This window comes from Notothenia rossii (assembly GCF_949606895.1).
Source record: "Notothenia rossii genome assembly, chromosome: 1".
Classification (NCBI taxonomy): domain Eukaryota; kingdom Metazoa; phylum Chordata; class Actinopteri; order Perciformes; family Nototheniidae; genus Notothenia; species Notothenia rossii.
In genome coordinates, this window is record NC_136912.1 from 17,888,115 (window position 1) to 17,915,118 (window position 27,004).

General features: G+C 43.3%; 2 protein-coding genes across 4 annotated transcripts in view; both read right to left on the reverse strand.

Moving 5' to 3' along the window:
* LOC307042016 (uncharacterized protein) overlaps positions 1–6,671 on the reverse strand; it is a 54,925-nt gene extending 48,254 nt beyond the window's left edge. Inside the window, exons 1-8 of one of the 3 annotated variants that reach the window (XM_079685666.1) lie at positions 5,959–6,671; positions 5,627–5,716; positions 5,419–5,475; positions 4,402–4,470; positions 3,909–3,965; positions 1,838–1,906; positions 330–472; positions 53–153 (exon numbers count right to left, since the gene is read on the reverse strand). In XM_079685666.1, coding sequence (XP_079541792.1) covers positions 53–153; positions 330–472; positions 1,838–1,906; positions 3,909–3,965; positions 4,402–4,470; positions 5,419–5,475; positions 5,627–5,716; positions 5,959–6,082 — 710 coding nt within the window. In that variant the 5' untranslated portion in view covers positions 6,083–6,671. The remainder of the gene's footprint in view (positions 1–52; positions 154–329; positions 473–1,837; positions 1,907–3,908; positions 3,966–4,401; positions 4,471–5,418; positions 5,476–5,626; positions 5,717–5,958) is intronic. The other 2 variants (XM_079685669.1, XM_079685664.1) reach the window with 2 other exon arrangements.
* Positions 1–26,553, reverse strand: part of LOC307042039 (CD209 antigen-like protein A) — a 115,862-nt gene extending 89,309 nt beyond the window's left edge. Inside the window, exon 1 of the mRNA XM_079685724.1 lies at positions 26,458–26,553. Within this exon, the coding sequence (XP_079541850.1) occupies positions 26,458–26,522 (65 nt within the window). The 5' untranslated portion in view covers positions 26,523–26,553. The remainder of the gene's footprint in view (positions 1–26,457) is intronic.
* Positions 26,554–27,004: the final 451 nt, after the last annotated feature.

The following is a 27,004-nucleotide window of genomic DNA, read 5'->3' on the forward strand; positions in this document are numbered from 1 at the left end:
TTGTTTCAACAATAAAGTTGATTTAAAGTGAACAAAAGGGTAATACGTTTACCTTGTTGTAAGTTGTGTCCCATCTACCCATGTCCATTCTCCCTCTGTGTTTCTGTCCATCAGTCCAATCCAAGTTATATTTTTGGATTGTCTTGAGAAATCCTTGTTTTCAAAGAGAAACATACAGTTATTTACAACTAATATTTAGAGAGGACATATTATTCAAATTTGATATATTTTTTATATTTTTTTCATATTTGTATTTTGTGCGTCCACTGTGACATGTTTCCATGCTTTAATAGGCTTGTAATAGGCTTGAACCACATGCACATTCCTACCTGCTCTTCTTGGCTGTTGATAATCATCAAGTCTGCACCTCTTTGCTGACAGTCCCTTCTGCTGTCTTGCCAGGGCTTCATGGTGGAAGAAATACGATAGAAACTACCGCTGAAATAAACCCATCCTTGCTGTAAATAGTGAGCTGTTGATGAAAGAAAGAACTGAAATAATCAAAATTATCAACAAACAAAGTCATGATAGAAGGACATTGAAAAACTGTCCATCTTTGTTATTGGAGAACAGAAAGAACGATAAAACCTTAAAGGTCTCAGATATATAAAAATATATATAAAACATGTCTATCAAGTGTTTTGCTCAAAATACAAACAGATCACCTAAAAAAAGGGGGGGGGACGCCTCATGCCTGCACAGAGTTCTACCCAGATACTCAGCTAAATGCTGATGAAACAACATATTATGTTCCAAACCACATCAAGGATTATTTCTGAAACAGTATGGAGCTCAAATGCTTTTTCTCTTGCGGGTTTACCAACATTTGGGTGAGTAGCTTTTTATTTCCTGCTTTTTTACACATACTCTCTCCAGTACAGGTTAGCTCTCAGTGTTAGCGATGCTTGCTAATGTAAACAAAGACCATATTACTTCCAAAACAAATTGCACATTGTTTCTGATAGCGACGTTTCTGGGTGTAAAGCCAGCCCATATTTCCGATATTACGTTATATCGGCAGCAAATCTGGATCAACTCTGTTGTACCCCCGTTTTTAGAGATTTGGGTACGGAGGAAAAGACAGAGGGTTTTTCTTTTCTGACACTTTGTGAGATCCCTTACACCCCGGGGACACATATGTATGTATAAACGACATAAAAAGTATAAAAGTGCCTTTTGCTTCGATACATACATTAACAGATGGTTAAGTAAAAAATAAAATTCCAAGGTGGTATCTACCGTTTGATAAATCTGAATGTTTGCTCTTTGATATAATGGCCCAAAGACAGAACAATTGATTTCATTATCATACTTACCCAAGGCTCTCAGAGTTTTCTTCAGATCGTCTCATAGCCAGGTTTTTTCAACTGGCCACCACATCTCAAACATAATTCCCATTGTCTTTTGTGTTTAACTATAAATTACGTGGGGGTTTGTTTCTTATTCATAGTTGATTACTGTATCAAAAGCATACAGGGAACTTGACTGTGAAGCTGTCATTGTGATTATTTTCAAGAATTCCAAATAAGTGACAACATGCTTTGAAAGGGAAATTGAGTTAGATGTTCAAATGAATTTTGATATACATTTCAAGTCAATTTGTACACTCTGATGTACAGTTATATGTTGCTTCAAAGCATTCAGAGCAACTGATATGTTGTAAGAGAATTTAAACAAGGGCTTGTTGAAGTGAGAAACACAAATTAAGACAAGCATCTTGCTCCCTTAAATAAGTCATACAAAGAGCAAGAAGCAGGGAAATGTTGAAAGCAGCTTGGAGAAAATGTGCCCAAAGGATTTATTAAAGTTAAAGAATTGACTTTCCCATTGTACCTACCATATTCTTCCAGAGTTCTCTTCAGGCCGTGGTTCTCCTCAGTCAGGAGATTGCGACCGGCCTCCAGATCTAAAACAGAATTCTCAATGTTTATCATATCACAGTTTTTTTCAGTTGCTACCACAAGCAGAATTATTTAATCTCACACTCTGCACCCTATTTGCAATTCAACTTGGCCATTTTTAGCAAACACTGCACACGGTTCTCCAAGTACGACACAGAAATCTGACATACAGTATTCACTTGTTTGCCATTTTCAAAACACTGCCATTAAAAATGCTACACACATGAACCAATCAACCAATACACATGCCAAATGACCATAAACACCAAACAGCTTTTTTGTTGACTCAGAAATCATACATACGGAATGCCATAAAAGATGAGTTTGGGCTTGATAAGTACAATGTTGTGGAGTTGATTGGACAAAGTGTCTTGTACTATACAGTTTTTTTCAATTGCTATAAAAACTGTAAAGCAGGGCTTATTTTCTCAAAACACTAAACACAATTCACAAAACCATACAAAGTGCAAAACACCTCATACATCTTGCAAAATGAAGAACTGCACTCAAAACTACATAAACACTTACCAAATGCAAACTTTTGCACCAAATATAACACACTTCATTCATAGTGCTAGATTGTTTGACCACCCAACGACACACTGCTGAGCATACAGTTTTTCTCGAATGCTAACACACTAAAATTATACATAAAGCACAATTATTTTAACTGACACTCAAAGAGCAAAACAAATCTCAAATCTCCAAAACTCGTTTTCAGCTTTTCACACAATTTGCAAATCAACATGGCACTTTTTGCAAACCACTGCACACGTTTCTCCACGTAAGACACAGGAATCTGACATGAAGTCATGTGTTAGCAGGTTTAAAACACTGATATTCAAAATGCCTCACACATGGACCAATAATCAAGAAACACGTTCCACCTGACCAAACACCTGATGGCATAATTGTTGGCTCAGCAATCAGGATGTTAGCACTATAAAAAGACCACAGGTGAGTACTTTCTTACAGCAACAATGGAAGCCAACATGGAAGCATGAGCAAGAGGAAGAGGAAGAGCTGGGCTGAGAGTGAGAGGAAGAAGAATGAGAGGTAGAGGTAGAGCTGGAGGAAGAGGACGTGGACAAAGAAGAATACTCTCTAATGAAATGAAATGTTATCAACCATGGTGTGACGATGAGAGAGGCTGGACAGAGGGTTCTGCCTAATCTAAGCCGATTTACTGTTGCCTCTGTAATCCGGACACTTAGACTTGAAAACAGGTTAGTTACCAGTTTTTAGCTCTGCATAATTCATGATATATCAGTGCTTATATCTGTTGTGTGAAACGTATTTACTTCATTACTGTAACTGAATTGTTGGCATGTTGCATACTATAACTGTACACAAATCCTGCACAATGTACTGTGGTAAACTTACTTTTATGCAACACACACACTGACCATCCACTATATCTTTGTTGTTTATCTGAAGGACTGAGAAACAAAGAGGTGCAGGTGGAAAGCTAAGGATTTTCAATGAGGCACAGGAAGCAGCAGTTACAAACTTGGTTTTGGCAAACAATGCATCAGACTTAGAGAGATCCGAAGCATTGTAACTATTTGCTGAGATGCATGTTGCACAATGTTATATTTGAATAAAATTTGATTTTTTTCAACAACTCATTTGTATTTCTTCATTTACTGTATTTCTGTATACTCAAGCAATCTTTCTCTGCAGAAACCTCTATGTAGAGAGCTTAGCCCATAACAGATTAAAGTGCTTTAGATTATGCTCAGCAGTGTGTAGTTGGATGGTCAAACAATCCAGTATTAAGAATGAAGTGTTATATTTGGTGCTAAAGTTTGCATTTGGTAAGTGTTTATGTAGTTTTGAGTGCAGTTCTTCACTTAGCAGGAGAAATTAGGTGTTTTGCATTTTGGGTGTGGTTTTGTGAATTGTGTTTAGTGTTCTGAGAAACTGAGTAGCCACTTCCTGCAGCCACTTCCTGCTGCTCTCCCAATAGACATGATTTAACTGGGAGATTGTCATCATCATACTTACCGAGGTTGATTCTCTTCATCTCGTCTCTCTCTTCAGTCAGGGAGTTTTGCTGTGAAACTGTCATTTTCAGTGGAGAGGTTACCAACTACATTTGATTATGTGCACACATAAACACATGATTCAGTTTAAAAACGAAATGTCCTCCCTAGCTTTGTTGAAAATACTTGTTGTTTACTAAAAATAATTAGAAAGGTTTGAAAATGATGATTCATACATTTTCACAAAGAACTTTGATATACATTTCAGTTCATGAATGTAGACCCTTATATACAGTAATGTGTTGTTCTAAAGCAATCAGGGCAAATGATTGTCTAATAGAAATGAATCAAACAAGGTCTGTTACCATTTGCACTATCTGAGTTATTTGCACAAATTAAGAAGATTTAAAACAGCAAGACGCAGGGAAATATTATAAGGAACTTTTAATATACACAGAAGTCCAGAGCTCAAGTATATATTTTCCTTTAAGAATTGGTTTCCTCATTGTACCTACCATAGTTTTCCAGAGTTCTCTTCAGGTCATCTCTCTCCTCAGTCAGGTTATTGCAACCGGCCTCCAGATCTAAAACAGAATTCTCAATGTTTATTATATTAATATATCTATGATAATGTATGGGTGTTAATGTCCTCTTCCTATTCTAATACCAAGTTATATGTTTTCAAGGAATTGATGAATGGAGAGGTTACCATTATTTTTAACAGGACCAGAGGATTAATACAGTATATTAGTCATCTGGCATACTTAGGCATGAAAATTGTGCCAGTGTTTATGCTTTGTAACGGTTTCTTTTATTCCCATATTTACCGGATAAAGTGCCATTTCATTTGTGTTTTACGAGAGCTGTATTTGTCTGCCTGTATTGTCTGTGTTTTATTTGTTGTAACATTGTTCATGCTGCCCTCTTGGCCTAGTCGCTCTAGAAAAATATATTTTAATCTTACAGTAATGGTTGAATAAAGGATATGTGTGTGTGTGTGTGTGTGTGTGTGTGTGTGTGTGTGTGTGTGTGTGTGTGTGTGTGTGTGTGTGTGTGTGTGTGTGTGTGTGTGTGTGTGTGTGTGTGTGGTTCAGTTAAGTATATTTGTGAAAAAAGAAAATCATGTTTCCCTCTTAAAGCCTTAACACAAGAGCCAAGTCGTTATCAACAACATCTGTATCATTTCCTCTTATGAAAGGTACAATGATAGATATGCCAGAATTTATATTTTAAACACGAACTAACATTATCAGCAGAATGTGAAGAGCGTACAGTGTTGACGTTATTTTTAAGACGTCTATGTGTTGCAGAGATATCTAGGGTTATTAACATGCTAACTGACTAGCCATGGCCCGTTAAGTGTTGTAATATCAGTTGTTCTTCTAGAAGCATTAGTGAGGAAGTTGTAGCCCGGGTCTTCCCTCAGACCAGAGGGTGAAGAAGTAGCGCTGCCACGACTCGAGCAGACACGAGGGCTTGTCAATAATTAGGTGTACAGGATTTAACTGGTAGATTGTCATCATCATATTTACCGAGGTAGATTCTCTTCATCTCGTCTCTCTCTTCAGTCAGGGAGTTTGGCTGTGAAACTGTCATTTTCAGTAGAGAGGTTACAAACGACATTTGATTATTGGATCAACTGTAGAAAGTATTCACTTTAAAATTATTATTATTATTTCAGAGCAATTATTTTCAATACAAAGAATACAGAAGTGAGAGGCACAAATTAGGAACACTTACAGAGAGTGAGACGCAGGGAAATGTTGAGAGCAGCTTGTAGGATACACAGGAGTCCAAAACTCACAACAACCAGTCTGTACATTTTCATTCCTGTGTGTAGAACCCAGAAACATGAACACACATGGAGGTTTATGGAGGCTGACTTGCACAAGCGGCTGTCTTAGAAACCGTACACTTTAAACTGAGAGGTTGATTTTGTCTTTAATTTCTCACGCAATATATTAATATATATTTATATATATGATGATCTTTAAGTTTAAAATTAAGTTTCGAAAATAAGGTTATTATAAACTTAACAACTCTAAATTGTTGGACTATGATTTCTGTCTTACCAGGCGCTGCAGCAGGCACATTGAAGTCTTCAACAGAGCGGCGGGATGCAGCTTTCCTGGCTGGAACATCTTCAAAGTTTTCATACGTCATGGAGAGCTCAAGTTCTTCTTCAAGGGAAACCATCTCATCAGTAGAGCCTCTGCAGAGTGCTGATGGTGTTTGTCAAATTGTCTTCTTTAAAGGGCACTGATCTTCCTTTATTTAATGATTCTCTCAGCATACACCTCTAACTCTCTCTCTCTCTCTCTCTCTCTCTCTCTCTCTCTCACACTCTCTTCTTCCTTATTTTTGAGTCATCTGCCTTTGTTCCTCAACTCAGTATTTGATGCTTTGACTGCTGCTCCATGTGCATATCTTTGGGTACCTAAAAAAACATTTATCCTCCAGGAAGGAAAACTCTACTTTGTCATTACTGATAATGTTAATTAAGTAATTAATGATCATATTAGTTTGTTTAATTTGTTCATCAAAAAACAAGCGAGACAATCAAAATCCATAAGCAATGGCCTCTAAAGTGAATGCAAAGCTTAATCGGCACAATGCTAAGGTGTTTAAGAGCTTGTTTAAAAAAACTCTGAAGTTGATGTAAAGTTGTGTAAGTCCAACATTTAAATCATAATCTGAGTTGATGCATATCTGTGCATATTGATGCATTGTGTTGTATTAATTATGTGATGTGTACTTTATTGCGGTGTTATATTAAAAGCTATATATTTTAACTACACTATACATGTAAAATGAAAATAAGCAACAACCCTCTGTGTAGCACATCAGATATTATAGTTAATGACGGGTATGGCAAAGGCCAGAAAGTTGATAGAGAAGCAGCCGCACCGAGATTGCAAAGTGACTCGAACGCTCCCATGCAAATACATAAATATAAACATTATGTAACATTAACCATACATTAACATAATGACAATAAATACTATTCTTCGTCGCCTAAAACTGCAAAACCACTCTTGTTCTTCCTGGTTTGAAGTCAAATGGTCTCTTTTCTTCCTTAATGTTCACAACTCGCTTGCTGTTAAAACCTCTGCTGCAGCTTTTACGTGTTGATTCTTGTGTACCTTGTGTAATTTGGACTTTTATTCACAATTTATGCATTTTTTTTTATTTCAAAGAAAATCATCATTATTGTTGTTTATCAGCCCGAGACCCCCACCTTGGACTCTGCCTTGCCCCCGGGCCTTCCGCCAGAGTCCCCCACCTTGGACTCTGCCTTGCTCCCGGGCCGTCTGCCCGAGTCCCCCTTCTCGGCTTCTGCCTTGCCCCCGGGCCGTCCGCCCGAGATCCCTTCCGGGTCCTCCGCTGTGCTCCTGGGCTGCCAGCCCAAAACCCGTCCTCCAGACCCCCTCCACCCACCCTGGTGGCCCTAGTACGACTCTAACGACTAGTACATTATCAACAGGATGTTAAGAGCTCACAGTGTTGACGTTATTTTTAAGACGTCTTTGTGTTGCAGACAGTGGCGGCTGGTGTAAAATATTTTTGGGGGGGCTGTTGATATAGTGAGTAAACATTTTTTGAGGGGGAGAAATTACCCCTTAAATTGGGACTTCTGGTGATGTAATGGCCCCATAAAATCGTGGTTCTAGGGCCAGGAACAACCAGGCTGAGTCGGGCTGAGTATGCTAAACTAATTGCGGTCAAGCCAGCCTCCACTCGGGAAAACCCAGTCAAGCCAGCCCTCACGTGATATTGCGGTGCGCGAATATCCTATGCATTACGGTAGAGTAAAAAAAAAATCATCCCTCTGTGTTTAGATGAGAATAAAACAAAAACTGTCCAGTATCAAAGACTCATTTCACTTCAGGGTGATAGCAGGACATCCCATCTAGTCACTCAGAAAAAATCAGGACATTCTGATGTAGAGTTTCAAAATAAAATACCTTTGAAATCTCTATTGTATGAGCTATCATCCCTATTTTTAGATGAGAATAAAACAAAAATTGTCCAGTATCATAGATCCATCTCACTCCAGGGTGATAGCAGGACACCCCATCTAGTCACTCAGAAAAAATCAGGACATTCTGATGTAGAGTTTCAAAATAAAAGACCTTTGAAGTCTCATATATGAGCTATCATCCCTGTTTTTGGAAGAGAATAAAACAAAGACTGTCCAGTATCATAGATCAATCTCACTCCAGGGTGATAGCAGGACACCCCATGTCGTCACTCAGAAAAGATCAGGACATTCTGATGTAGAGTTTCAAAATAAAAGACCTTTGAAGTCTCATATATGAGCTATCATCCCTGTCCCCAAATGTCTTTTATTTTGAAACCGTACATCAGAATGTCCTGATTTCTTCTGAGTGACTAGATGGGGTGTCCTGCTATCACCCTGGAGTGAGATGGATATATGATACTGGACAGTTTTTGTTTTATTCTCATCTAAAAACAGGGATGAAAAAAACCCTCCTTGCAAGTTTCACATAATTTTGGCATTTATAAAGATAGGTTTAAGATATAGTTTTTTATAGTTGGATTATACAAATAACACATGTGAGTTACCTTAATATCAAATAATAATAACGAGAGGAAAACATTCGCTCTGCTCTCAAGCAGTGAAAAAGTACCGCACACTCATTTAGCCTGCAGCCTTTCCAGATACTTGAGCTGTTATCTACACAAGAATATCCCCTCTGGGTGTAAATGAGTCTCACTCACAAAGATCATGAATACATCCAAATACAAAGTTTCACTTCTCCTATTTCCAGCTTCTTGTTACACATATTGCTATTATTGATACAAAGTAATCAAACACACACCTATATTTCAAGATATATATAATTCCCTGATATTTTCACATGGTGTATCTAATGGAGAATATCTTCTCCCCCAGCTCTATCTTCTCTGTCCTGAAAAGCTGCTTCCATTTCATATAGAGTAATTAAACATGTTCAAGCTAATTTCTCCACAATGTTTGTAGCCATTTAGTACCCACGCATGAAAGAATAAACAGAGAAATTGAATAAAACACACACAGTTATAATTTGAGCAGCAATCCCCTTCTAGCTGCTGCAACAGCCCTAAAGCATCTTTCACGCACACACATGGGAATAGGAACAAAAGCAAACTGTGTGGCCTAATTCCCAAGGCCTCTTTTATGGGTCTACAGGAAATGAATCATTAACTTTAACAAGACTTTAACTACATTATCTGAAAATGAGAGACAGAGGGCAGATGGAAGCGGGTCGAGGGGACCCCACTGACCACAAGGTTCACTCATTATTTCACTTTTCTATTGTCAAGATGAGCTGTGACAGACACTCGCTCTGCAGCTTCATGTCATACATTTTGTGATGTCCTTTAAAAGCTTATTTCATGTCAGATAACAAACCAGACACAGGATAGACATTTATTTTTCTATCTCTATCAATCTCAATAAAGCATTTTGATTTGAGTTGATGTCAGGTTAAAATATATTATTATTATGTTGTCTTTGGGGGTTTCAGCTACTGGTACACCGGTGAGCCAAATGGAAATTGGAAGATGGACGAAGACTGCGCAGAAATATTTCACGAAGATGTAAGAAACAGCTGGATAGATAACCATTGCAGTGATACTACAAATGGATGGAAATGTGAGAAGATATTGGCATAACTCCACATCTAGTCCCACAAAACGATGATGAAAAAAACAGGAACAACTTGCATTTCTCATTTTCAGCCTAAATTCAAATGTGGACATCCAGGTGGGGGAGGGGTTGAACTCTCATGTAGATATCTGGAGTCACGTCATTTCTCAGATTTAGGAGTAATGTTCACTTTTTAAAAACTATCATTGAAATTCCTAAAAGTGTCTTTTCTCTACTTTTGAAATTGTAATACCGGCTGCCTGCTTTTAAATTCTCTTATTTAAACTTGAAATCATGTCCTAGTTTAGATTAGAGATGTAATGATTTTATTTTCTATTCAAAATAAATGATTCATAAGTCATATGAGAAATTAATGTTGCAACATTTATTCTTAAATAAGACAGTCCTCTTGTTGAAGAGCAGTTCTCACAGTATAGAGGGAAGTGCAATGTTGTACCCTAACCACATCTTCTCCCTTCTGGGTAAACTATACTTTCAATGTTCTCTTTATCAAATACTGAGTTGAGGAACAAAGGTAAATTACTCAAAAATGAGGAAGACAAGAGTGTGTGTATTAGAGAGAGAGAGTTAGGTGTATGCTGAGAAAATCATTAAATAAAGGAAGATCAGTGCCCTTTAAAGACACTTTGACAAACACCATCAGCACTCTGTCGTGGCAGCGCTACTTCTTCACCCTCTGGTCTGAGAGAAGACCCGGGCTACTACTCCCTCACTAATACTTCTAGAACAAGTGATGCTATAACACATGACGTGCCTTGGCTATTCAGTTAGCATGTTAATCAGGGCTGTCAACATTTGAGTTCAGCTTGGAGTGAGAATTTGTTTTGGGCAAACCGAAAAACGAAACGTTCATGTGTACAGTGTTACAAATGTATTGAACATTTACAAACTAGGGTTTCCCATTAATGTATCGGGTGCTACAGTGGAATACACACATACAGTGTACCCGCGACTCTTACAATGAAGGCTCGACAATCAGCTCACAGCATATAAAGTGGCATATAGGTGTAAGCAGAGGTAAAGTGCAATTTTATAAGTGGGGGAGAAGATTTTTTTTTTAAATATTGAAGTTAAATGCATCAACCTGGTGCACTTTGAGAGCAAAAATGAATTGATGGATACATCTCTCAACACCCATATGAAACATAACTGCACACAGATTTTCTTTTGGGATATTTTCCAAATCACTCACCTTTTAAACTGTATTCTTGTTTTACTGTCATATAGTATTTCATAACTGTTTTTCATTTATTCTCATAAATGGTGACCAAAACGTTTGAGACCCACTGAGATAACTAGACTAAAGTTAACTATCTAAACACTCCCTTACCTCACTGAGCTGTAGTTATCTCACTCAGTCTGACAGGACAGAGCTCTCCCTTTCCTTGTTTTAGAAACAGCTTTTAATATCCGTTAGCGCAGCTAACCAGATGCTAACAACAACAATGCAAATAGTGAGTTTGGTAGAAATATACTGTATAATAGTAAAGTTATTTAAGATTATACCATATTTATTGAAGATTTTACATTATAAATATTCTCCAAAATTATTCAAAAGCATATTCTTCCAAACTCCTTGCTGTAGTATGACACACAGGAGACTATTGATGTGTGTAGTGAGTTTGGTAGTAATAAACTGTATAATAGTGATTGAATATTATTGTATTCTCTTTTTTCGGAGTTGCACTTTGCAGACGGTCCCTGAGCACTCGTTTCTACTCCGGCTGCGGATAGAGACCAATGTAATGTCCAGCTCGGAGGAAGGCGCGTATTGTCTTTTTTGGATCAAAATGTGATTGTAGTTCGTTGTCAACCGTACTCAGGAGACGTCATTTGTGTCTGAATAACGTTTTGTTCATGAGTTATTGATCCGTGAAATCAGAATCTCCCAATATCGTTCCAACTTTCCTGAACTAAGCCAGAAGACCGTCTCATTTCGTAGACCGCTCGGTTTGCTGTTCCTTCACTTTATTTGTATATTATATACATTTATTTTGGATGAAAACTTAGCGTGAGGAAAGGCAAGTGTGGCGTGAGTGCGTGAGATGGGTTAATTGCGTAACTCTCACGCTCAATGCGTGAGTGTTGGCAGCCCTGTGTTAATAACCCTATATCTCTGCAACTAGTGGCGGCCGGCCCATAGGGGCGCTAGGGGCGCCGCCCCACCTCTTCCCACATACAAAAAAAAAGATTTAAAAAAATATTAAATAAAAAAAAATATATTTCAATAATAATAATATCTCTCTGAAGAACCAGCACCTTACCGCGGTAGAGAGGTTTGTGTGCCCTGATGAACCTGGAGGCTGTGTTGTCTGGAACCTTGTGTTCCTGGTAGGGTCTCCCATGGCAAATTGGTCTCAGGCAAGGGGCCAGACTAAGATTGGTTCACAAGACCTCATGAAAGACGACACACGAAGTGAGGATACCCGGCCCGGAGGAAGCCCGGGGTCCCCTTCTGGAGCCAGGCCCAGAAGGAGGACTCGTCGGCGAGCGTCTGGTGGCCGGGCTTGCCACGGAGCCCGGCCGGGCACAGCCCGTAAAGGCAACGTGGGCAACACCTCCGCTTCTCCGTCCCGCGGGCCCACCACCTACGGGAAACAGCGATGGGGTCGGGTGTGCTGCCAGAAGGGTGGCAGTGAAGGCAGAGGGTCTCGACGGACCAGACCCGGGCGACAGAAGCTGGCTTTGGGGACGTGGAACGTCACCTCTCTGGGGGGGAAGGAGTCGGAGCTTGTGCGGGAGGTGGAGCTTTACCAGTTGGATCTGGTTGGGCTCACCTCTACGCACAGCGTCGGCTCTGGAACCTTACTTCTGGATAGGGGTTGGACTCTATTCTTCTCCGGAGTTGCTCAAGGTGTGAGGCGCCGGGCGGGTGTGGGGATACTCACAAGTCCCCGGTTGGGTGCTTCGTTGTTGGAGTCTACCCCAGTGGACGAGAGGGTTGCCTCCCTACGCCTGCGGGTTATGGGGGGGAAAACTCTGACTGTTGTGTGTGCTTATGCACCCAACAGCAGTTCAGAGTATACGGCCTTCTTGGAGACCCTGGAAAGAATCCTGTATGGGGCTCCTGGAGGGGACTCTTTAATCTTGCTGGGAGACTTCAACGCACATGTGGGCAATGATGGAGACACTTGGAGGGGAGTGACTGGGAGGAACGGCCCCCCTGATCTGAACCGGAGTGGTGGTTTGTTACTGGACTTCTGTGCTAGTCATGGATTGGCCATAACAAACACCATGTTCGAACATAAGGATGCTCATAAGTGTACGTGGTACCAGAGCACCCTAGGCAGAAGGTCCATGATCGATTTAGTTATCGTATCATCGGACCTGAGGCCGTATGTTTTGGACACTCGGGTAAAGAGAGGGGCGGAGTTGTCAACTGATCACCATCTGGTGGTGAGTTGGGTCGAGTGGCGGGGGAAGCCTCTGGATAGACCTGGTAAGCCCAAACGTGTAGTTCGGGTGAACTGGGAACGTCTGGAGGAGGCCCAAGTTCAGGAGGCCTTCAACTCACACCTCCGGCGGGGCTTTTCGGGCATTCCTGTGGAGGTTGGGGACATTGAACCAGAGTGGTCGGTGTTCAAAGCCTCTATTGCCGAAGCCGCGGCGGGGAGCTGTGGTCTCAAGGTCCTAGGTGCCTCAAGGGGCGGTAACCCTCGAACCTCCTGGTGGACACCGGTGGTCAGGGAAGCCGTCCGACTGAAGAAGGAGGCCTTCAGGGATTTGTTATCCCGGGGGACTCCCGAGGCAGTTGCAAGGTACCGACAGGCCCGAAGGGCAGCAGCCTCAGCCGTGGCCGAGGCAAAGCAGCGGGTGTGGGAGAAGTTCGGAGAAGACATGGAAAAAGACTTTCGGGCGGCACCAAAGTTGTTCTGGAAAACTGTCTGACACCTCAGGAGGGGGAAGCAGGGAACCATCCAAGCTGTGTACAGTAAGGATGGGACGTTGTTGACCTCAACTGATGGAGTGTTAGGGCGTTGGAAGGAGCACTTTGAGGAACTCCTGAACCCGACAACTCCGCCCTCTATGTTAGAGGCAGAGCTGGAGTATGACGGGGGATCGACACCAATCTCCCGGGGGGAGGTCACTGAGGTCGTCAAACAACTTCACAGTGGCAAAGCCCCGGGGGTGGATGAGATCTGCCCAGAAATGCTGAAGGCTCTGGGTGTTGAGGGACTGTCATGGTTGACACGTCTCATCAACGTTGCGTGGAAGTCGGAAACAGTATCGAAGGAGTGGCAGACCGGGGTGGTGGTTCCCCTTTTTAAAAAGGGGGATCAGAGGGTGTGTGCCAATTACAGAGGCATCACACTACTCAGCCTACCCGGGAAAGTTTACTCTAAGGTACTCGAAAGGAGGGTCAGGCCGATTGTCGAACTGCGCTTTGTCACCAATCCTGTTTGTAATATACATGGATCGGATTTCGAGGCGTAGTCGTGGGGGAGGGGGTCTGCAGTTCGGTGGACTAAGGATTGCACCACTGCTTTTTGCAGATGATGTGGTTCTGATGGCTTCATCGGTCTGCGACCTTCAGCACTCACTGGATCGGTTCGCAACCGAGTGTGAAGCGGCTGGGATGAGGATCAGCACCTCCAAATCTGAGGCCATGGGTCTCAGCAGGAAACCGATGGACTGTCCACTCCAAGTAGGGAATGAGTCCTTACCCCAAGTGAAGGAGTTCAAGTATCTCGGGGTCTTGTTCTCGAGTGAGGAGACAATGGAGCGTGAGATGGGTCGGAGAATCGGAGCAGTGGGAGCGGTACTGCAGTCTCTTTACCGCACCGTTGTGACGAAAAGGGAGCTGAGCCAGAAGGCAAAGCTCTCTGTCTACCGCGCCATTTTCGTTCCTACCCTCACCTATGGTCATGAAGGATGGGTCATGACCGAAAGAACGAGATCGCGGGTACAAGCGGCCGAGATGGGTTTTCTCCGCAGGGTGGCTGGTGTCTCCCTTAGGGATAAGGTGAGAAGTTCGGTCATCCGGGAGGGACTCGGAGTTGAACCGCTCCTCCTTCGCGTCGAAAGGAGCCAGTTGAGGTGGTTCGGGCACCTAGTTAGGATGCCACCTGGGCGCCTCCCTAGGGAGGTGTTCCAGGCACGTCCAGCTGGGAAGAGACCAAGGGGTAGACCTAGAACCAGATGGAGGGATTATATCTCTTCTCTGGCCTGGGAGCGCCTTGGGATCCCCCAGTCAGAGCTGGTTGATTTGGCCAGGGAAAAGAAAGTTTGGGGCTCTCTGCTGGAACTGCTACCTCCGCGACCCGACCACGGATAAGCGGGAGAAGATGGATGGATGGATGGATGGATATTTCAAAAAATATATATTTCAAAAATATATATATTTTATATTTTTTATTTTTAATGAACAAGGTAAATATCATACAATTGGTATCAATAAAATGTATAATCTACAATAAAATCTTGTTTAAAATTGTGTTACGATGTCTAAAGTTACTGATAAGTCACATGTTTCCGGCCTGGCCTTGTCCTTGGCATTAGTTTATCATTACGGGGCGCTGCCCCCGAGCCAAACAGCAGCAACCAGCACGTTGCAAAAGTCTCAATAGTAAACTGTGTCACCGAAACATAATTTCAGCCAATCAGCGCCGTCAAATATTTTGGTCACGAGAGCGCTCACGTTGGCGCCCACGTTGCTTACGTGCGTTGACGTGAGTTGTTTTTTAGACTCGTGAGGAACTGGGGTAGTATCTATAGTAACGCAGTGTAGGTGGAGCCGTGACGTCATCTTCAGTGAGCTCCCCAGAAAAACAACACAGCCGTTAGCTCTTAGCACTCAGAGCTCACAGCTCTTCATATCTGTTCAGAAACTAAACAAAAGTTAAACAAGTACAAACCACATACTGTCTGTGTCATGGCGAATACAGTCGCTGGTTTATTTATGTCTGTATAGGCCGTTGTTGTGAGTGTGGACGGTCGGAGCATTTACAACTTTAGCTTAGCCAAATCTCCATTAGAAAACACGCATTTTAAAAGGTTTTTCGCCTGCCGTCTTTCTGCAGACTTGTCAAAGCCTTAATTCATGGTTTTTACTATCCGGTATCAGTATGTTGTTACTTCGGCATCATTTTGAAACGTGTATTACAATTAAATCACGGTCAAATATGTTAATCTTGTAGTTGTAGCCCCCTTGACAGCGATTCTCTCTCTCTCTTTTAGACTGCGGTCCAGCCAGCCTCCACTCGGAAAAACCTAGTCAAGCCAGCCCTCACGTGACATTGCGGTGCGCGAATATCCTATGCATTACGGTAGAGTTAAAAAGAATCCTCCCTCTGTGTTTAGATGAGAATAAAACAAAAACTGTCCAGTATCAAAGACTCATTTCACTTCAGGCTGATAGCAGGACATCCCATCTAGTCACTCAGAAAAAATCAGGACATTCTGATGTAGAGTTTCAAAAGAAAAGACCTTTGAAATCTCTATTGTATGAGTTATCATCCATGTTTTTAGATGAGAATAGAACAAAAACTGTCCAGTATCATAGATCCATCTCACTCCAGGTTGATAGCAGGACACCCCATCTAGTCACTCAGAAAAAATCAGGACATTCTGATGCACAGTTTCAAAGTAAAAGACCTTTGAAGTCTCATATATGAGCTATCATCCCTGTCCCCAAAGGTCTTTTATTTTGAAACTGTACATCAGAATGTCCTGAGGGAGAAGATGTGGTTAGGGTACAACATTGCACTTCCCTCTATACTGTGAGAACTGCTCTTCAACAAGAGGACTGTCTTATTTAAGAATAAATGTTGCAACATTAATTTCTCATATGACTTATGAATCATTTATTTTGAATAGAAAATAAAATCATTACATCTCTAATCTAAACTAGGACATGATTTCAAGTTTAAATAAGATAATTTAAAAGCAGGCAGCCGGTATTACAATTTCAAAAGTAGAGAAAAGACACTTTTAGGAATTTCAATGATAGTTTTTAAAAAGTGAACATTACTCCTAAATCTGAGAAATGACGTGACTCCAGATATCTACTTGAGAGTCCAACCCCTCCCCCACCTGGATGTCCACATTTGAATTTAGGCTGAAAATGAGAAATGCAAGTTGTTCCTGTTTTTTTCATCATCGTTTTGTGGGACTAGATGTGGAGTTATGCCAATCTCTTCTCACATTTCCATCCATTTGTAGTATCACTGCAATGGTTATCTATCCAGCTGTTTCTTACATCTTCGTGAAATATTTCTGCACAGTCTTCGTCCATCTTCCAATTTCCATTTGGCTCACCGGTGTACCAGTAGCTGAAACCCCCAAAGACAACATAATAATAATATATTTTAACCTGACATCAACTCAAATCAAAATGCTTTATTGAGATTGATAGAGATAGAAAAATAAATGTCTATCCTGTGTCTGGTTTGTTATCTGACATGAAATAAGCTTTTAAAGGACATCACAAAATGTATGACATGAAGCTGCAGAGCGAGTGTCTGTCACAGCTCACCTTGACAATAGAAAAGTCGACTCGACCCGCTTCCATCTGCCCTCTGTCTCTCGATCAGTGAGTCCAATCCGCACCTTCTTACGAAAACTTGCTATGTATTCCTTGTTGTGGAGAGAAAAATGCACAATCACAACCACAATATAAGCCATGACATGCTGTCAACCACTTCTGTGACACACACTCAAACCAAACACACACACACACACACACACACACACACACACACACACACACACACACAAACAAACACACACACCCCTTTTTGAATACAGTCTTCCTTACTGTATAACCAGTTTTTCTGGATAGAAGAAACTGTATAGACACTACCGCTGAAGAACATCCATCCTTGATAAGAATAGTGGAAAACAGAAAGAACGATAAAACCGTAATACCAACATTACCAGATGCTTAATCCACTAAGTAAAGTACCGAGTGGTGTCTACCATATGACATATCTGAATGTTTTATTTTTTATATAAAGGCACACAGGCTGAACAAAGGATTTAATTATCATACTTACTGTGATATATTTATTTTAATGTTACCTTATATATTTGTGTGTGTTAAATTTGAAGGGACAAAGTACATTTTTCCTCTCAGATATAGAGAGGTTTTTTAATATATATACTCTTCAAACAAATGTCCCATTTTTAGTATAACCGGACTTCTGCCTTGATTGAAAAGATTACCCTTAAGTATTCTTCAGAAAGTCCTGTTGCAATTTCCAGATATCGAAAGAGGCTCCTTGAGTCTCTCTGTTAATTGTCAATAGACTGTGCAATTAACAGGGGAATTCCCAGATACATTTTCAGATAATGTAGTTAAAGTCTTGTTAAAGTTAATGATTCATTTCCTGTAGACCCATAAAAGAGGCCTTGGGAATTAGGCCACACAGTTTGCTTTTGTTCCTATTCCCATGTGTGTGCGTGAAAGATGCTTTAGGGCTGTTGCAGCAGCTAGAAGGGGATTGCTGCTCAAATTATAACTGTGTGTGTTTTATTCAATTTCTCTGTTTATTCTTTCATGCGTGGGTACTAAATGGCTACAAACATTGTGGAGAAATTAGCTTGAACATGTTTAATTACTCTATATGAAATGGAAGCAGTTTTTCAGGACAGAGAAGATAGAGCTGGGGGAGAAGATATTCTCCATTAGATACACCATTTGAAAATATCAGGGAATTCTATATATCTTGAAATATAGGTGTGTGTTTGATTACTTTGTATCAATAATAGCAATATGTGTAACAAGAAGCTGTGGTGGCTGTCCATTTCCAGCCGCCTCCTTGGGGATGTTTTCCCTTTGCCTGTTGTGTGGGCGTGGTGGCTGTCACTCTGGCTCCCGGCTCACCTGCTGCAATCAGCTGTTCACCCTCACACCTGATTCTCATCAGCCATCTACAACGGCATATCAGCAGAGGCTCCACAACCTGTCGGCGCCAGATCGTTGTTAAACCACAGTGGTAAACCTCCAGGCTACTCAGCATTATCAGCTACCTTATTTCTGGATGTTCTGACGCTAACGTGTTTTCTTCCTGTGCTCCAGGATCATTCTCTGACCGCCGTGTTGTCGTCACCAGCCTCCACTTCCTCGCCACTCCTGCCGGATTATCCTTCCCGCACCTTTTGTTCACTAATAAACCCTTTTTGAACACTCTGCCGTGTCCTGCGTTTGGGTCCTCTCAGATACCGTAACAGAACGATCTGGCCAGCATGGACCCAGCGGACACAGGCCACCAGTCCAAGACTGCGGACGAACTCAGCCAAGCCCTGGCCAGTCAAGGCGCTCTCGTGGGGCATCACGCTGTGGTTCTCCGTGAGGTAGTGGAGACTCTCCGGAACCTCTCCGCTAACGTGCAAAGGATCGGCCCGCAAGTAGAACTGCTCACCACACAGTATTCTCCTCCGCAGCCCGCTGCACAGCCGGCAGCCCCTCCTCCCGCTCCTGCCGCACCTCTCTATCAGCTACGAGAGGCCGTCATTCCCACACCGGAGCGATACGCTGGAAATTTGGGCATTTGTAGAGCCTTTTTGTTCCAGTGTACGTTAGTTTTTGAGCAGCAGCCCAGTACTTATCATACAGATGGGGCTAGGGTAGCATACGTAATGAGTCTGTTGAAGGGGAGTGCTTTAGATTGGGCTACAGCTGTTAGGGAGAGCCAGCCACACATTTGCTTATCATTTGATACTTTCATTTCCGAAATGAAAAAAGTTTTTGATCACCCGGTACGAGGGAGGGACGCTTCCAGGCGCCTTCTTTCTCTCCGGCAGGGCTCCCGTAGTGTAGCCGAATTTTCAGTTGAGTTTAGAACAGTTGCTGCAGACTCAGGCTGGAATAACGAGTCATTGCAGGATATTTTTCTTCAGGGGCTGAACGAAGCAATTAAAGACGAGCTAGCTGCTAGGGATGATCCAGTTAGCTTGGATAATTTAATTGCCACAGCTATCAAGATTGATAATCGCCTCAGAGAGAGACGTAGGGATAGGAATAGCCGTCACCCCAATCCCAGCTACTCCTCACCTGATCCCCAAATTGGGACTGCCACTGCCCCAATCTCCAAAAGGTCAGGCTCGTCAGTAGGTGTGGGGATTCTGGCGAGCCCTTCCTCCTCTCTCAACCCCCGACCCAGAACGCAGCTAGAAGCCGTGCTTTGCTGCAACCAACAGTTCCTACCTCTGCTCGCTTTAGTGGACTCGGGGGCGGACGAGAATTTTTTGGACATTAATATTGCAGTTCAGGCAGGAATTCCCTCCGAAGTGTTAGATTCACCTCTTAATGCTAATGCTCTTAATGGTAAATTCCTGGCCCAAGTCACTCACCGCACCTTGCCAGTAAACCTCATTCTGTCTGGAAACCATCGTGAGGTTATTCAGTTTCACCTAATTTCCTCACCTCATGCCCCCATAGTGTTGGGCCATCCCTGGTTAAGAACACACAACCCCCAGATTAATTGGGTAACTGGCAAAATCCTTAGTTGGAGTTGTTTTTGTCTATCCTCATGCCTGCAGTCTGCCCTACCGCCTGCAGAGACCGCCACTCCACCACCCAAGATCGAGCCGCCTGACATGTCCTCTGTCCCCACTGAATATCATGACCTGGGAGAAGTGTTCAGTAAACAGCGAGCTCTTTCTCTTCCCCCTCATCGACCCTACGACTGTCCCATTGACCTTCTTCCCGGGGCCCCTCTGCCTTCCTCCCGTCTGTTCAACCTGTCTCGCCCTGAGAGGAAATCCATGGAGAGTTACATCCATGACTCCCTGGCTGCCGGTGTCATCCGCCCATCCTCCTCCCCGGTCGGAGCTGGTTTTTTCTTCGTGTCCAAGAAGGACCGCTCACTGCGGCCCTGCATTGATTACAGGGGTCTTAATACCATCCCTGTAAAAAACAGATATCCATTACCCCTCATCAACTCTGCCTTTGAACCCCTCCAGGAAGCCACAATTTTTTCCAAACTGGATCTCCGCAATGCCTACCACCTCGTCAGAATCCGAGAAGGGGACGAGTGGAAGACGGCCTTTAACACACCACTCGGTCACTTCGAGTATCTGGTAATGCCTTTTGGACTGATGAATGCCCCAGCAGTTTTCCAGTCGATGGTTAACGATGTGCTCCGTGACCTCCAGAGGCGGATCTAGAAAAATATTCATGGGGTGGCAAGAGGGTGGCAGGAGAATTTCAGGGGTGGCATCCCCTGGCAGAAGTATATGCTGATTTAATCGCAGTCATATCAATCAATGTTAACTTGGAAAGCCACAATATTGATATTTTAACTCAATAACATTAGGTGACATTATTGTGGCAAAACATATACATCGCTGCAGTTATTATCTAGTGGAATGCCCTTACCTACTCGCCTAGTTAAATCAAAGTGTTTGGTTTTTTTTGGCTGGGTAGTGCAGTTTTACACACCGTCTTATTTGATTTTCTCAGGACGTGAAACTGTTTTTTGGGGGCAGACCCCCAAAAAGAAGAAAAATATATTTACACAGGTACAGTAAGGTCATCATCTTAACAGTTTATTATTCTCATCGACTCATCCGTGAGCAGAGCATCAAGTTGGCATGCCTATAACAGCTGAATTTGGCGATTACCATCTTGATCAGCAAAACGCCACACAAACTTATTAAGATTTAAAGTTATGGTGCGTTTTGATTCAGTGCTGAGTACAGCCAAACTTGACAGGCTCTTCTCTGTCATAGTAGACCGCAAACAGTTGCGGCGCCAGAGTATTTGTGTTGGGTCATCTATGGTAGGTCTAACCCATACAGTGGTGGGGCTCAATTCAGTATTTGCAATGTAATTAAATACACGCTCTCCTTGACAGTGAAACGCCACGCGTGAGGTTTAGATTATTCCCCTGTCTCAATCCAAATTGAGCTGTATGAAATAAAAAGGCACATTTGTCTTTTAGTAAATAAAAAGGGCGACCTGGAGCCAATCCTGCAATTTCCCCACAGGTGAAAGAGTTGACATGCTGAAAACCCAACCCCTGCAGGGGGGTCTGGAGGGATTCTCCCCCAGGAGATTTTTTGAAATACTAACATAAAATACACATTCTGGTATTGTCTTCAGAAGAAAAATAAATAAATCTATTACTCCACGACATATTTAAAAAAATGAATGCCATTTTAGTTTTTTGTTACTTTGTTCTGAAAGCTGAACCTGCTGCTCCTCAGAGAGAGAAGAGGGAAGAGGCTTTGTGAATTACTTTACATTGTGGATAAGGGTGGATAGCCCCCATTGTTCTGTGTGTCAAAATGAAAGACAGCCCACACACCTATTAATCATCAAACCGTGGGGTCTTATTTAATTACGTGTTGATTTCTATCAACACGTAATGTTGTACCGATAGATGTACTCATAGGATGTACTACAGCAAAAGTATTCTCCGTCGGGACTTCCTGCAACAACACCACGCCGTTATCGTGATTCTGATTGGCCAGAAGACATTATCAAAGATGTTCTATTGAGAAGACGATCACTACGTGAAAAAAGTTTTCAAAACCGTTTCTATTCTTCGGTATTTCGGTATTTCCAGACAAGTGACTACTGAAATCAATCTTACTAACTGCTGTCTGTGCAATTTACTCTGCGCGAGTTGGCAGACTTTATTTTGCTTACTTTAACATCATTGTTCATGGTGGGGCTAAGCCATTTATTGGTATGGCTGTAGCCTACCCCAGCCATACCCTGACCGCAAATACCTCATTCCTTCTGTCTACTTGTATCCGAAATGCTTCTCGTTTTGCGCTGTCCTCCCGTTCAAATGAAATCGCCGCCAATCATATTTCCAAGCTCGCGCCAGGGGGGGAGGGGTTACAAGGCTTGCGTCTTGTGCTGCATTCACTTGCACTCGGACATTAGAAATTTTCTCTCATAAATGTCCGATGAGCCACAACTTTTCTTTCAAAACAAAGCTGCCAACTGGGGTGGCAGCTGGGGTGGCAAGGCATTTTTCTGAGGTGGCAGTTGCCACCCCGTGCCACCCCGTAGAACCGCCACTGCTCCTCAACCGATTAGTTTTCGTCTACTTGGATGACATCCTTATATTCTCTCGTAACCAGGAGGAACACATTATCCATGTCAGGCAGGTGCTGCAGAGACTCCTGGAAAACAGACTCTTTGTGAAGGCGGAGAAATGCGCATTCCATGTCAACACAGTCTCATTCCTGGGCTACATCGTTGAGGGAGGAAAGATTAGGGCCGACCCTGAGAAGATCCAAGCAGTGGCAGGGTGGCCAAAACCAACCTCAGTGAAACAGCTTCAACAGTTTCTTGGTTTCGCCAATTTCTATCGGCGCTTCATCAGAGACTACAGCAGAGTGGCGGGCCCTTTAACCAGACTCACTTCCCCTACAACTGGCTTTTCCTGGACCCCAGAGTGCGATGCAGCCTTCTCGGAGCTAAAGAGACTCTTCACCACTGCCCCTGTGCTCATCCACCCTGATTCCTCTCGCCAGTTCGTTGTGGAGGTTGATGCCTCCAACACCGGGGTAGGCGCAGTTCTTTCCCAGCGCTCGGAAAGAGACCAAAAATTACACCCTTGTGCATTTTTCTCCCGCCGCCTCACTCCAGCTGAGAAAAACTATGACGTGGGTAACAGAGAGCTGCTGGCTGTCAAACTTGCCCTAGAGGAGTGGAGACACTGGCTGGAGGGAGCTGAGCTCCCTTTTATTGTATGGACAGACCACAAAAACTTGGCTTACATCCAAACTGCCAAGCGCCTTAACTCCCGTCAGGCTCGATGGGCTCTGTATTTCGGTCGCTTCTCATTCACCCTTACCTACCGCCCAGGGTCACGGAACCTCAAGCCGGACGCTCTCTCTCGCCAGTTTGCTTCCGAAGAACCAGCTGCCGGTCCAGACACCATCCTGCCTGCCTCCTGCGTGGTAGCGGCTGTTACTTGGGAGATTGAGTCACTTGTTAAGGAGGCTCAGCGGGCGCAGCCTAACCCAGGTAACTGCCCAGCTAATAATCTCTTTGTGCCTATCTCTGTCCGCTCCAAGGTCCTGCAGTGGGCACACGCCTCCCGTCTCTCGTGTCATCCTGGTGTCCATCGCACACTGTTTATCCTCAGACAGCGGTTCTGGTGGCCTTCCATGGCTCAAGACACCAGGGTCTTTGTTGCTGCCTGTACAGTATGTGCCCGCGCCAAGTCCTCCCACCAACCTCCCTCTGGTCTGCTTCGCCCGCTGCCAGTACCTAGTCGCGCTTGGTCGCATGTGGCCTTGGATTTTGTTACTGGACTTCCACTCTCACAAGGTAATACCATCATCCTAACTATTGTGGACAGATTTTCCAAGATGGTACACTTTGTTGCTCTCCCCAAGCTTCCCACAGCCCGAGAGACTGCAGATCTTCTGGTCAACCACGTTGTTCGACTACATGGAATCCCCACCGAAATCGTTTCTGACCGGGGTCCCCAGTTCATTTCCCACGTTTGGAAAGTCTTCTGTCGGGCTCTGGGAGCATCGGTGAGCCTGTCGTCGGGTTATCATCCTCAAACAAACGGGCAAACGGAACGGGCCAACCAGGACCTGGGAGCGGCTCTCCGCTGTGTGGCTTTCAGGAACCCCTCTTCATGGTGCCCACATCTGCCATGGATCGAATATGCCCACAACTCCCTGTCAAATGCAGCCACAGGTATTTCACCTTTTCATTGTGCCATGGGTTTTCAACCACCCCTGTTTCCACCACAGGAAGAGGAAGTTGCTGTTCCTTCCATTCAGACCCACCTTCGACGCTGTCGTAAGGTGTGGAAGGACACCCGAGCCGCCCTGCTCCGTTCCGCTGCCCGCAACCGCCTCATCGCAGACCGTCACAGGACCCCGGCCCCCAACTACTTACCAGGTCAGAGTGTTTGGCTTTCCTCCAAAGACCTCCCACTCAAGACAGAGTCTAAAAAACTCACGCCACGTCATGTCGGCCCCTTCATCATCGACTCTGTTGTTAACCCATCTGCAGTCAAGCTCAAGCTTCCCCCACACATGAAGGTTCACCCTACTTTTCATGTTTCTCTGCTAAAACCTGTTGCCAGCAGCCCCTTGTCTCCTCCAGTGACTCTTCCCCCACCCCCCGCATCATCGATGGTCACCCAACCTACACCGTCAGGCGATTGTTGGACGTTCGTCGCCGTGGAAGGGGATTCCAATATCTCGTGGATTGGGAGGGCTATGGCCTGGAGGAGAGGTCTTGGGTTCCCCGGCGAAACATCGACGACGCGTCCCTGGTACGGGACTTCCACCGGGATAACCCTGGTAGACCTGGTAGACCAGGTAGGCCGCCTGGAGGCGTCCCTTAAGGGGGGGGTACTGTGGTGGCTGTCCATTTCCAGCCGCCTCCTTGGGGATGTTTTCCCTTTGCCTGTTGTGTGGGCGTGGTGGCTGTCACTCTGGCTCCCGGCTCACCTGCTGCAATCAGCTGTTCACCCTCACACCTGATTCTCATCAGCCATCTACAACGGCATATCAGCAGAGGCTCCACAACCTGTCGGCGCCAGATCGTTGTTAAACCACAGTGGTAAACCTCCAGGCTACTCAGCATTATCAGCTACCTTATTTCTGGATGTTCTGACGCTAACGTGTTTTCTTCCTGTGCTCCAGGATCATTCTCTGACCGCCGTGTTGTCGTCACCAGCCTCCACTTCCTCGCCACTCCTGCCGGATTATCCTTCCCGCACCTTTTGTTCACTAATAAACCCTTTTTGAACACTCTGCCGTGTCCTGCGTTTGGGTCCTCTCAGATACCGTAACAGAAGCTGGAAATAGGAGAAGTGAAACTTTGTATTTGGATGTATTCATGATCTTTGTGAGTGAGACTCATTTACACCCAGAGGGGATATTCTTGTGTAGATAACAGCTCAAGTGTCTGGAAAGGCTGCAGGCTAAATGAGTGTGCGGTACTTTTTCACTGCTTGAGAGCAGAGCGAATGTTTTCCTCTCGTTATTATTATTTGATATTAAGGTAACTCACATTTGTTATTTGTATAATCCAACTATAAAAAACTATATGTTAAACCTATCTTTATAAATGCCAAAAGTATGTGAAACTTGCAAGGAGGGGTTTTTTATCTCAAATTTAAGGGTCTCCTAGCTGGCTCGTGCTGATTGGGTACGACAGGCCATGTGTTGGTCTCTCCCAATGGGAGACCCCTCTGGGGGAAGCATGCAAACACCTCCTATGTTTTTAGTATGATAGCCTGTGTTTTCTCTAAGTTCGCTCTCTTTTTCTTCATGCTGGCCAAGGGGTAAGACCTCTCCCAGCGAGAGGAACTAGAGCCGGGGTAATCCGGATTACTTCGTGATTGAGGTTGTATTTGTGTTGTATATTTTACCATTAAAGCAGATTATTGTTTAACCCTTATCCTGGCTGCTTTGAATTCTTCCTCTGTTAATCTGACCCATTCATAAAGGAACGCGCGGAGCAGAGGTTCTGCCCCATCATTACCCAAGGGTGTCACACTTTTCTTCAGATTGTCTCTTTCCTTAGCCAGGTTTTTGTTAGTTGCCACCATATCCGAAACAGACATTTTATTGTGATGTGTGTTTCCTTTTAATGCTGTCATTTTGAGTGAGAAGTTATTATTTTCAAAAGAATCAGGTTAGTAGTAGTTTGTTTTGTTAAGTTTTGTTTAAATTTAGCATGAAAAAATGATTGTATTCCCTCTTACAGCTACAAAAGAGCTGAGGTGTTATCAATGACAAACCTGAAATGATTTCCCAGAGGGCCTATGAGCAAAGATACACCATTTATGAATTTTCTGACCACTTGGGGTAGTTCAAATCGTGTTTTCTTTGTGTCAATTCAGTGTTCTGCCTGAGAAAGTACACCTTTATATCTTTCATATACACCACCAATGTAGTATACCAAATACCCCTTCCGATCAAAATCCTGATTATTGCAGTAGTTTCATCTTAATACTTATCGAGGTTGATTCTCTTCAACTTGTCTCTCTCCTCAGTCAGGGAGTTTTGCTGTGAAACTGTCATTTTCAATTTTTCCTCCAGATCTAAAACAGAATTCCCAATGTCTATTATGTTAATTTATCAATGATAATGTATTGATCCATGTTTCCTTTTGTTATTCCAACACCATATCATTTTTTCTGGAAATTCATTCTGCTAAACTGTCCTGTTGAATGGAGAGGCTGTCATTATGTTCAACAGAACCATATCAGTTATACAAGATATGTTTGGAGTTAGTTATTGTAGTGGCCAAAAACCCCAAAAGTTTGTCTTGTAAACTTCACCTCAAAAGTTATTGTTCTTGGCCACATGTAGAGCTTGGGCCTGGGAAGCAGTGTCAGACTCGCAGTACAAAACCCACTGGACGTTTCGGTTGCTTTTCAAGGTTTATTTCCAGCAAACATAAACAAAATACGAAAACAATATCTAACATAAACTTAAACAGCAGATTATAATAATCTGTCTGCCTGCTGCTCTCCCGCACCTCCAATTTAAAGCCTTAGCCC